General features: G+C 48.1%; 1 protein-coding gene across 2 annotated transcripts in view; it reads right to left on the reverse strand.

Annotated features, from left to right (window-relative positions):
- Positions 1-875: 875 nt before the first annotated feature.
- Positions 876-12,767, reverse strand: part of LOC149348260 (gamma-aminobutyric acid receptor subunit beta-like) — an 83,710-nt gene continuing 71,818 nt past the window's right edge. For both annotated transcript variants that reach the window (XM_089585781.1, XM_089585782.1), the window contains exons 7-10: positions 9,834-9,995; positions 8,046-8,371; positions 7,272-7,579; positions 876-1,214 (exon numbers count right to left, since the gene is read on the reverse strand). In XM_089585781.1, coding sequence (XP_089441907.1) covers positions 1,058-1,214; positions 7,272-7,579; positions 8,046-8,371; positions 9,834-9,995 — 953 coding nt within the window. In that variant the 3' untranslated portion in view covers positions 876-1,057. The remainder of the gene's footprint in view (positions 1,215-7,271; positions 7,580-8,045; positions 8,372-9,833; positions 9,996-12,767) is intronic.

Raw genomic sequence — 12,767 nt, forward strand, 5'->3', positions numbered from 1 at the left:
CCCCTGGATCAGTCGATTTTGTGCTCTTTTCTAAGAGGTTATGTATCCCACATTTTATACAGGAGAGATATTCTGTGGTGCTGACTTAAATTCCCATCGAAATTAATACTATTTCAGCTAAGAACTCAGCTGACAAAGCTTGTCACTAGCTGACATCAGTTAGCGTCCAGATCTCAAGACTGTGATGCCAGAGACAAAATATACAAAGGTGTAGACTGTTGACGGGGGTGTCCGCCCATCAATAGTATTCGACTCATAGTGTGCTTTCCAGCTGTGTAGCAGAGAATTCAAGGAATCCTGCAAATCGTATTCTTCTGTAAGGCGAAAACAACCCTTATCCTGGCCTTTTAAGGATCCTTTGTCTTAATTTAAAAGTGCCATCAGTATTCCACTAAACGGCTCATAAGGAGACCGTGTCACCACAAGACGTTTCACCAAGTGTGTACATCTTTGTAGCTCATTTTCGAACCGCGCAAAGATCAACCACAGAGCAAAGGACGCACACACAACACAAGCTGCGCTGGTATTGTGCCTGTGTGTGTCGTCTGCTCTGTGGTTGTTCTTTGCGCAGTTCGAAAATGAACTTCAATTACCAACTAGCCCGCCAGAAAACGCGCTTCTTGGCAGCATCAAACCGGGAAAACAATGTCAGCAGAAACGCTGCAGAGACCCGTGCATCGGAAAGCCCTCAGTTCATGGACTCTTGAGCCATTTCTATAACCTGCGCACTGTAACTGTACAGCATCACCCTTATGCCCTTGGATCCTTTTTCTTGTTGCTGTTGGGGGCAGATCCAACCATACAAGAAAGCTCTGTACTCTAATCAGGAGCTGAGGATTACAAAAGTATTCGCTTCAGCACAGCGCGCACAGGGCTTAGGAACAACGAACAGCAACTTTTATTCGTGCCAATGCTCATTCCTTTTCCACACGTGTCGGTGACGAGCACCGAAGGCATCATCCACGGAACATTGCGCAGAGGCACCACCACAAGGTCCACTCGAAGGAACAGCACACTCACGCACACACGTGGCGCATACAAGCTACTGCAGCGGGCTTCACCAGAGGTAGTAGGACCAGTAGATCAGCATGAAGAAGAAGAACACGGCCGGGAAGGCTATGCGAGACACCTTGTCCAGCAGGTTGGTCTTCTGCCACAGCTGGCTCAGCGTGAAGCTGCGCTGGAATATGCGACGACGTCCCGTCTTGACCGGCCTGCACCATTGCACACAAGAAAAGGAGTTGGCGGGGGGGGGGGGGGGGGGGGGGGAGAAGGCATAGATGACGTGGTCAGTCTGGAGAAACTCATTTCAGTGGAAGTGATATGGCTCCATCGGAGAATTTATCAGGCGTCATCTTTCTCTGAGTCGGGGAATGGGACAACAGGGGCCGTATTCTATAAGCTGTCTATATTTCGTTGTCCATATCGCGTCCATTTCACCTTCAGTCATTGGTCACTAAGATATACCCGCAGCTTTCAAGTGTCCTTGGGAAGTGGTTGGTGACAGGACCCCACCATTGGCTGTAATATGTGGCCACTGGTGACGTGTATCGCAGCGTTCTGTCAGCTAGCTCAAATTTCCATGGGACTGCAGCGTTCTGTCAACAGGCGACCGGACCTGACCTGCTTATCCGGACTGAAAATCCGGAAAATCCCACCGAGTGATGGGCAGGTGAGCAGCCTGCCACAAAACCGGCTTCAGATAAACAGACAAACACAGAACGGCTTAATGCGGAGAATGGCCCGTATAAGTGCTACTGCACTGATATCTTAATATAGCTCAGAGCGGGATACGAACCAGAAGCGGGACAAAATAAGTTGCTTCGGTTTCCGATACCTTAGACTTGAAATTGCACTGCGAAAGGAGTCAAAATACATAACCTAAAATACATAACGATACCCCCTCCCCCCCCCCCCCCCCTCTCTTTGACATTGAGATTCTGGTGTCTGTTGAAGAGAAACCTCCCGCCTAAGGGAAGAGTCTCAACGCTTTAAAAGCACCTACCACAAGACACCCGCCTACATCACCTGCCTAGCCAGGGGGCTGACCACCCGCTCACCACCATCCTCAATCCACTGCCCCGCCACACCGCCGCCCACCGCTAATCCAAACACTGTGTAAAACTGAAAAATTCTGAGTCTGATAACTTGGATGTCTACTCAGGAGTACCGCAGGGTTCAGTCCTCGCCCCCTTATTGTTCTTAATTTATATCAATGATATCAATTCATGCATTCACTCTGGGGTACAAATTCGACTCTTCGCGGACGACTGTGTAGTATATAAGGGAATAGATTCTATAGAAGATCAAATTAAACTAAATGAATCTCTATCGGCTATTCAGACTTGGAGCACCAGATGGGGAATGAGACTCAATGCCACTAAAACAAAAAGCATAATTTTTAGCAACAAGAAAATGCCACTAGATTTTTCATACATTATAGCCAATGTCCCAATTGAGAAAACTAATTGTATAAAATACCTAGGAGTGACACTATCAAGCAATCTAAGCTGGGAACAACACATTAAAAACATGTGTCATAAGGCCCAAGGAAAGCTGTATTTCCTCAGAAGAAGATTACGCAACGCTCCTCCTAACATAAAGCTTAATGCATATAAAACGTTCGTAAGACCAACCTTAGAATATGCTGACATTATCTGGAGTCCACATCAACAATATTTGATAGGCAATAGAACGCATTCAAAACTTAGCAGTGCGCTTTGTATACTCAAGCTTTTCCAGACATTCCAGCGTATCTAACCTACTTCACAAAGCAGATCTTCACAGCTTGGCACAGCGTAGAACAACATCAAGACTAAAATTTCTGTTCTTACTTTATCATGGTGATTTGAACATATCAAGAGAAACGTACCTCCAGGAACCATTTCGTCACTCTTCGAGAACTAACCATGAGAAAGCACTTCATCAACCCATAAGCCATATTAATGCTCATAAATATTCTTTGTTTCTAGCGGCCATATCTAGCTGAAACAAACTACCCTCGACAGCTGTACACTGCAACTCAGTTGAATCATTTATACAGCATGTCAATAGCATTGATTCATACAGTGATAAAGCTATGATGCTGACTTTCATTTCGTATTTTTTGTAACTATACTTGTTTCCGTACTAACCCGCTATTTTCGTCTCCCTGAATTGGCATCATTACCACCACGATGCCGCTATGATGATGAATTCTTATTTTTTATTATATATGTACCTAGCTTGTTCCCCTGTATTGTCTCCTTTGTATCCACCCCTGCATGGGCCCGAGAAGGGCCTGCAGTATTTGTAAATAAATAAATAAATAAATAAATAAATTACCCTCCAGGAGCTCCACCCATCCACCTACTTTCACCCTCCACATGGTCTTCACTGAAACAAGCCTACACGTCAGCGGGACGAAAAAGCGACGGAGAAACTAAATTCGAAGGCGCAGAGGGAAAAACATTTGCCTTCAGAAGCCCCAGCCACCTTTTCACAACCCTACCTAGGAGGCCGCCAACCCGCCAAACGCTACCCTCGACAAACCTCCACCCACTTGTACCCTCCGGAAAAATTATGTGGCCTGTGTGAAGCTACGGGTTAGAGTAAAACATTTATTCGAGTGAAATCCTCAAAGTAGTCATTAAGGGTAAATGGCACTGCTTTCGCAGAATTTTCGCATCAGATGCCTCAACGCACCGTAATTATATTTGTTTTTACGGCTCTCGGCCCTGGAGTAGGGTCTGCGAGTTCCTAACAATTCCCCTCAATCAATGAAAGCGGCCGGGCCTTCACTCCTCCAACAAACAACTGCGTGTAAGTGAGCGAGTAACAAATACAGAGATGCAGCTGCAGTTGAAAGCTTGCTGAGTGCTTGCTGCAAAGTAGCGCGCTGAAATCGCTCAATATCGTCCTAATATTTGCGCTGTGTTGCCTCTTCTGAAGCCCGCTATTGCGGTCATGGCAAAATAAATTAACGGAGACATCAATACGGCGACGGCGACAGTGGCCTTCGAATCAGCGCTTCTACAGGAACGGTCACTTTTAATATAGAACACAGACCGGACAACTCCATAAATTGCAAACGCTGCAGTCGTGCGCGATGCTTGCGAGAAAAAAAAAGAAATTACTCGGCTTCCGTGAACACAACAGGTCGATTCCGTACGAAATGGAAAACGTGGTGTTTCTGTTGTCTCTTTGCACTTGCACGCGGTGCATGTTTTAAAAGAGGTGCACCATCGGATTCTCCAAAAACGGTTTGTCACGAGTGGCACCGTTTATTGATAGTGTTGCAACGCAAAGTTAATGTTTGCTATTTTTTACAGCACGCTCACAATTTCCACATTGTAGAGCTTAAAGGGGCTCTGAAACACCTTATAAGGAGGGCATATTAACTTGCTCAATCACTGCATTGCGGTGCCATCAAGGCCGAAGCAAAATAATGAACTTGTACATGCAGTAGAGAACCCATAATCACTCGCGAAAGTAGGCGGGCCCTTTCCGGTGACTTTTTTTTCCTCGCACCCTCTTCCGTCCCTCCCACCTACGTATGCAAGTTAAGAGACTGCTATTGGTTAGATTATTTCAGGCATCAGGCAGCAACCATGGCCGCGGCCAATAAGCGGCGTAGCTCCGGCGGGTCTGGAAGCTCCGCCCCCGGAGGTGGGGCCGGCTGAGGAGCGCCAACCTTCAAGGGTGCAGAAAGTGACGAGAGGAGAGGGAAAGCCCCAAAGACGCTGAAATTCGAATTTTGACTAGATAACTCAGCTTCTAAAAAGTGTATCAAAACAGTTCTTGCTGGAAAATATCCGTGAAGCGACGTACTTTAACATCCTAGGCATACCCCAACATTATTATTGACCCTTTCAGAGCCCCTTTAATGACCAGTATCGAGCCTTTTACGAAAGGAAAATTTGAAACTAGCGCATACTATGACGCAGGTTTGTTGACCCAATGTAAAGAATGCCCGAAGGGGTATTTTTCACCTAGTAAAGAGAAACAGAGAGAATTTTCGTGCGAAATTTCGCTACTCCTACACTTGTAGAAAAGAAAAGGCATGCTTTCGAGATCTAAGCGTAAAATCCCATTAGAAGCATTAATTTTACGCAGTAGTAATTCTGAGAATTTGAAATGCAAAAAAAGGCAATGTGTAATATGATGAGTGGATTTTTTCGACTTTTGTTGACACTGAGGTAATCAAATGCAGCGAAACGCAAGTAGCAAACAAACCGGCCCCCATTGCCACTACAATGCTATCTCGACCAAGTGTTCTGGTTGTTTTATATGCTGAGAAAATTATCAGAAATATCGGTGGATGAGCAGATAGCTGTTTTCAGAGAACGCAGGTATTGAAAGCGTAAGTTTAAATGGCAACTTTGGTAAACGAAAAATGAAGCGGTAGGTAGTTCACCACCTGAAGATCAGCAGTAAACATTAGGTGGAAGAGATTGTTTTTGCAAGATTTCCTGCGCTCGAAAATATCGCACAAAAACAAAAATTGAAAAATTGGCACATCATCTTGCGAACTGATATGGCGGAGCTTCGAAACGTTTCGGCTCGCTTCGGCAGATTCTCCTCCAGTGAAAAATTGAGGAAGATTACGTTGATTACCGACGCATGCCGCCATCCCCAGCAGCAAGGCGGCTCACAAGGTAGCTCCAGGTTTATAGCACCGGACTAGTGAGGACCCCTTCGGCAAGGGAGCGGTGAACGCATAGCATAATATGGAAAAATTACTCAACATTACAGATTGTAACGTAGGCTGGTACCCCAGCAAGACCCGTAGTTAAATAACACGCAGTCAGTGGATTGGAGACGACTCCAAACATACACGGAATAAGAACAGACTAATGTTCATACTGCTGGTTGAGAGGGTCCCCCGACCATACAATCTGGTGATGCCCACATTCTCCTTGGAAGGCGCTAAATATCGACTCTAATGAATCCTGGGAGACCCTGCTGCATAGTTCGGACCCTGAGCTCCAGCTCCGCCTCGCCCGACTGGCTGAAGAGGCCGCCGGAACACAAGACCACTCGGCCAGCATCTAAAGCGGCGCCTCCTGCCTCCCCGGCCTAGTGCCGAGGGGGCGAGCGAATGCATTTGTTGGACAATAAAAGTTATTTGCTCCTCCTCGGCTCGCTTTACATTACATTGTTCGCCTTCCCTTCGCGACTCTGAATATCCCTTCGCCGTCACTTTTCCGCACCGCTGCTTAATGGACTTATGATCAGTGGAGGCATCGGAGGGACGTAGAGTTGGTGGAGACCATCTGGATGGTAAAGGTGAGTTTCTGGGTGGATGCTGGGATTCTTTGATGGCCCTCTGATGGAAGGAGACTTAAAGAGGCCGGATGTCGGGTTCGTTAAGCTGCCGAGTGGGCTTCTCGTGGGTGGCAGCTTCTGGAGGGTACAGTTAGGTGGTGACCTTCTGGGAGGCATAGGGGTTAAGAGTTTGAAACGGATGAGCGTTAAGGCGCTCTCATTGGTTTCTAGTGGCCAGAGCCCCTCTGGAGAGAGAATGTCGGGAGAGTACAGGTGGGTCTTGAGGGTCGCCGAGGCACATCAGCGCCCGGTCATCTAGAGCGGCCCGAGGGCCCGTCACCGCCCTGCTCATAGCCCTTCCCCATCCTCACCTGATCCATTGAAGGGGCTCAAATAAAGTTTTCACCAACCAAACGACCAACCACCCATCATCTCCCAAGCATGCAGATTAGGAGATACTATGTGCGTCGAGGTGAGCTTGGGCATATGGATTCGTTTAATCACTAAAATGTGGTTGCTCCGCTCCCAAGGCTATGTGATGCGGCACTGCCGTCAGCTACCCTCCACGGTGGCTCAGTGGTTAGGGCGCTAGGCTACTGATTCGGAGTACCCGGGTACGAACTCGACCGCCGCGGTCGTGTTTCGATGGAGGCAAAACGTTAAAGATCGCCAGGTGGTCGGAATTATTCCGGAGCCCTATTATTTCAGAGGAGACAAGTCTTATCACAGGCTGTTGCATAGCATTGGACGCACAGACATCACGACTAAATGTGCACATTAGCCGCTGGCTGGTATAGCCTCAATTAACGACGTCATTTTCATCTGGGCCTGACGTAAGAATGCGTCCTTGATTTACAGCCGTTACGGATGTGTACGTGCCTGCCACGGTGAAATAAATTCACACTTCGAATACTTCGACTTTTGTGACAGATTCTGTCGCGCTTCATCTCGTTCAAGCCCAGCAGTGCTGGAGTTTTGTTAAAACTGGCTACTAACTTGGCGAAGGACATTAATTCTTATCTCACCTTCCCTGGGCTTGTGTCACGTTGTTGGTCGTCTCGGTCCGGTTGTGGACTGTGTTGGGCACACTCAGCGTCACCACGGATGGCGTGACGAGGGTGTGGTTGTGATTGTTTGCGGCACCGTCACAAGGATCCCCATTGCCGGAACCCGCCGCTGTTTCCGCTTGCTTGGTCGTCGACGGCGGACGCGCGAAGGCGGCAGCAGGGGCCGCTGACGTCACCCCGTCACTCTGCCACGCTTGCGGCGTGATGCGAGCAGAGGGCGCTACGCGGATAGCAGCCGGAAGAGAGTCCGTTTTCCGCTTCCGTTCCTGCGGATAGTTCAGCGTATCAACAGTCAGGAAAATGGTCACTATTGTGCACACAGTGCTAGGCTGAATTCTCAGTCAACATTCTTTAAGTGTTAGCATCATGGGATCAAAGAACTCCCAGTGGAGTGTTACTGAAAAATTTTTACTAACTAAACAAAATGTTTTTGCCAGCTTGACCACCATGCAAATAAACAAAGCTGACGTAACAACTAAATAAAGGGCCTAAAAGCACTCAAATAACATACGGTGCACTATCGCGGCTAGTCAGGGGTTGGGAGCTGGTGAAGCCTGAGAGATTTAATGGCAATGGCACTGATTTCTAGTTCGCACACTGCGATGTCTACAGAGTTCTGCCAGCTCGATTTCGATTTTGATTGGTGCAGAACATGCTTCAGTGTTAAGTACTGCAGCAGGCGTAATAATATTCCTGCAAGAGCATGCTACTGTAAGTAAGCAGCAACGGTACCAGAGCGAGTATCTTCTCGAAGTTGTAGGCAACGGCGTACTCGAGGAGCGAGGCGAACACCATGACGAGGCAGACAAAGAGCCACACGTCGACAGCTTTGAGGTAGTCGACGGGTGGCAGCGAGCTGCGAGACTGGACCACCTGGGTGGCCAGCGTCAGGATGGAGGTGACCCCGAGCGTAATCCTCGCCGGCACGGCGGACACGTCGAGCCAGAAGGTGAGCCAGGACAGGCTCACCACCAACCCGCTCGGGATGTACGTGTTCACGATAGACGCCGTCAGGCGGCGCACGAACGTGAAGTTGGCGTACAGGTACGTGTAGTTCTCTGCAACGTTCAGTTTCTATGGTCAGTTTCTATGACTCTGTCTCGTTTAGAGACCACGACGCAACAGCGCTGGTAACGGAGGTATACTGGAGAAGAACCAGTCTTTGGCCCGGCGCCATAACGTCAAGAATATTTCGGGCCGGCCGCAGGGTAGCGGCACCTAGCGGCCACGAGCTTAGCAAAGCGCAGCTCGAGAGGTTGCAGTTAAGTGATGTCGCCTGCTATTACTACACGCCCATATTGGTGCCTACTTTTACACACAATGTTATCTGCTTGTCCCCTGATGCTTCGGCCGAAGAACAGTTCAGACTTAAGTCTATACTTGTTAAAGAAAACTAGACGACACTTCAAGTTTGTTACAAACGTGTAGGTTTTATGGATATGCCGTTCTAATAAGTACAATTTTCTCATGACTACGCTCTAGTGGTGATTAATGCGGCATGCATTTAAGTGGAGCCTGTTAAACACCATAGCTGCTCTCAGACTGCCTGTAACATAGGACATGAAAGGGTGCAGTTGCAAAACTTTCTCAAGACAAATGGGCTCATGAATGAGAACAAAACTGTCCGGGACGCTACTGAGCGGCTGGCAACCCTACCTGACGGTCAACAACCCAACGACCGCATCCATCGAGTGAACGTCCCCGCTACCCTTCCTTCTTCACTCGGCCGGTCGGCCAACGGTGGTCGCGTCATAGGGGTCATAGTGCCGGCGCCCGAAATCGTCGCTAATAAGAAGGAGCTCTTTTCAGTTCCCCACCAAATGCTCGTTCGAATTCAGTGCAGAACCGGCCGCAACGCAGTTTCCACGGTGGCGCCAGCTTTCCACGGTGGCGTCGTGGGAAAACTTAACCCGGAAGTACACGGGCCTCTAGAATTCAGCCGCCGCGGCCAGGATCGAACCCTCGTCTTTCGCGTCAGCAGTCGTGTGCCATAACCGGTCAGCCACAACGGCGGCTTCCTGCGAATGTTCATCTACAACTTAGAAATATGAACCAACAAGCCCAAGTCTCGACGTTCTTCGAAACGCAGGAGCCAAAAAGACCATCGCCTCTCTGGCAGGAGCACGGCGGGTGAAGACAAGGACGGTCTTCCAAGATCAACACCCTAAAAAAAAAGGTTCATACAGTCTTGTTCCAGACAGTCTGCTTCCGCGTACAACAACCACGCCGTGCAGGTGGGCATGGGAAGATGCACTCCACACAGAAAGGACTAAAAAGAGAGTAAAGTTGTCCTCTAGCGCACACCCTTAAAGAAGAGTGTGCTAGAGGACAATTCCCTCCCTTTTTATTCTCATATAGGTGTATTCGTGTTTAGAGTGTACAAATGTGTGCGCATGCACGCGCCCGTTGGCTTGTTTTTGCAAGTTCCCGGCGCACTTGAGCGACCACGGTAGTGGTCGGACTAGTGGCTACAGATCAACGCGCAGCGCTCATCATGCGACGTTATCTCGCCGACCTCACCGAACATCCAGGCCTCGGTGGCGGAGTGCGCCACAGGAAGTTTGAGGTCGAACTGCAGCGGCTTTATGTCTTCCAGGAGACGGATGGCGGCCGAGAAGTTGCGCTGCGGACTGCCTGGATCATCCATCCAGTGGAGCGTCGCCATGTCCTCGGGTGTGGACACTGCGAGAGAGAAGGTGGGTGTGAACGTTGCCGATAGAGGAAACAGGTGAGGAGTAACAAAAAGAAATGAAAACCAAGAAGATGACACACATGTACAGTGTGTGGTAAATCTGTACAAACCAATGAACATCTTAATCTATAAAGTGGCCGTGTCCGTCCGGATGTCGATGCAGGCGCAATCACTCTCCCTGCGGCGCTCGGGTTTCGAGATAACAGCGGTCATGTGTATGGATCGGTGGTGGCTCAGAAGTAGGGAGATAACGTAAGGTTACAAGTGCAGAATTATAAATTGTATTTAAAGAAAATTGCGAATTTGTACATCCATTTATTTCACCCATGAAGCCATTAAAGAAATATAAAAAATGGCTAAAGGCTTAGCATTGCTGAGGCCAAAATATTGTGCGACAGCACAGTTTTTTGCAGATGGACACCATCGCCACGTACCTGAAAGCGCGACTGAGGCGTCGACTGACCCAGGAAGCCAGTTATGCGCGGATTCAATTTTTTCATCGTCAATGCCAATTTACCGAATGTACGCCGGCAGCCTGTGCTCCAGTGCCGCGTTTCTGCAGCAATGTTGTCAACGCCAACGCATATTGCTCTAATGCCTTGTTTCTGCCACAAGGTTGTCCACGCCAACGCATGCAGTGTACATCTCTCTGTTAGTACCGCCACATAGCTCAAAGTCTGAATATTAGTTTGATAGTATTCCTGAAGAAGAAGACGATGTGCAATGCACAGCGCGAGAGTGTGTAGCAGTTTAACATGAGCAATATTCGGACAAACATTGACAAAGCTGAAATTTGGAGTAATATATCTCGGAGAAAGTGCGTGCTAAAAGCCCCACACATACTGTGCAGCTAATGTATGTAGTACACTGAACATACAGATACTCCACGCAGCTCTAAAATTTCTTTGATCTTTTGTTATTCTCCTACGCGCGTCTATCTTTCCTGGAAACGTTGTCATGCCTATTTGCACGAGGCGTCAACGTCCGGAAGCGGAATTAACACTTCTATGAAATCGAGAGATGATAATAAAGAGGAATTGCTTCGACAAGGTCCCTTCAAATGCATAATTTCAAACTCTCTACAATCCTTGGGGGCCGAATAGCATCGTGTTCATGTGAATTCCGTCGTCCTTGTTCATTGTCATCAGGAGAAAAAGTAAATCTTATACTCTTACAAATGAACGAAGTAACACTGAGATGGGTCTTTCATTCTAGACATTATTTTGAGTGTTTACCGTACCTGTGTAAAAAAGAAAGGGTACATCTATTTCCATGACTGTTAGCATCCTTCATCTGTAGGTAAACCTGTAAAGTTTATTTATTTATTTATTTATTTATTTATTTACAAAATACTGCAGCCCGAGGGCCAAGCAGAGTGGGCAATTTAACGACAGCCAAAGGTCACACCAAACTTCAAAAAATAAAGAAAGAAAACAGACAAACACTACAAAACACCTGAATGATCAACATAAAGGCAGTCAAAAGTAAAAGGTTGCTGTATGAACAACATTGTCAAAAAGAAAAAAAAAAACAGGAAGAAATATTATAAAACACCAGACGTAGGATTACAAACAGAACTCAGATGATAGGGGACAAGCGTTCTTCAAAATCATGAACATTACGCGCGGAAAAGACGAGAGCTGGCAAGCTGTTCCACTGAGCGATAGTGCGAACAAAAAAAAAGAGTTTTTAAAGAGGTTTGTACGGGCAAAGAACGGCGTAAGGATGTGGTCATGAACGTTCCTAGTATGCCGGGTTAAGCGTGGGCGCAGGTAGTCCTTGGAAGAGAAATTGAACTGTTGGTGATAAAGTGAAAAAAGAAATTTTAACCTAGCGAGTGCTCTTCTTTTTTCCAAGGATGGAATATTATTATTATTTCACTACATTTCAAAGTGAATTCAGTGCTGTCTTCATAGCACTTTATCTGCAGTCGGAACAGAGTCGTAACGAAAGTTTTCTGTAGAAAGAAGAGACACCAAAGCCGCCCCTTTCACTTCCCTATGCGCAGCCCTACGGCAGCACCCACGCACTTCATTAGCGTTGAGGCGGGACCGTATCAGCTTGCGGGCGGTTCGCACATAGAAACCTTTTTTTCTTTGCTTTTGTTCACGCCTCCCCAGGTCCTCACAATGCACGCGAGAAACACCCAAAGCCCCCCCTCCTATCTTTCTCACTCCGTACCATGCACGCCATGGTGACATCAATACTTCATGCCGCGAGAGCACAGGCTCCACCCGATGCCCGGTGGCTTCATCAGCGCTCGCGTGGACGCGACGCCAGAAAGCGCTGGCTCCACTGACCGCGGCCAGACACTCACAGACACACGCGGACGCACAGACACGCAAACATACACGTGTGCCCAAGCACGAGGCGAACGCCGTACGAGCATTAATTTATCAATCGACCTTCCGGCCGGAAATAGACAGGCTGGTCGATTCAGGCGGTACTCCTCCCTCTAACCTCGACCTCAGGTTCCTGCATGCAGCTCCGGGACCGAATTCCCAAAAGGACAGCTGAGAGGGAACATGCACTGCAGACAGGTTCAGAAACGAGAAAACGAAAGTACCACGAGGGCCGAGACCTGAAAAGGAGAAAAAGAAAGAACCAAGGGATGACGGAGGGAGTGGGTGAAAGGGGGAGAGGCAGCGAAGGTTGGTCGTGTCCAGTGGTCATCAACGTCTGTCAGACGCCGTACCTGAAGGCGCGTGGTCAGTCTGCGGTGAAATGACCATGTGTACGGCTTGTGTGGCCTCGACATGTGT

This window comes from Amblyomma mixtum, chromosome 4 (genome assembly GCF_055824585.1).
Source record: "Amblyomma mixtum isolate Tamu chromosome 4, ASM5582458v1, whole genome shotgun sequence".
In the NCBI taxonomy this organism is placed as follows: domain Eukaryota; kingdom Metazoa; phylum Arthropoda; class Arachnida; order Ixodida; family Ixodidae; genus Amblyomma; species Amblyomma mixtum.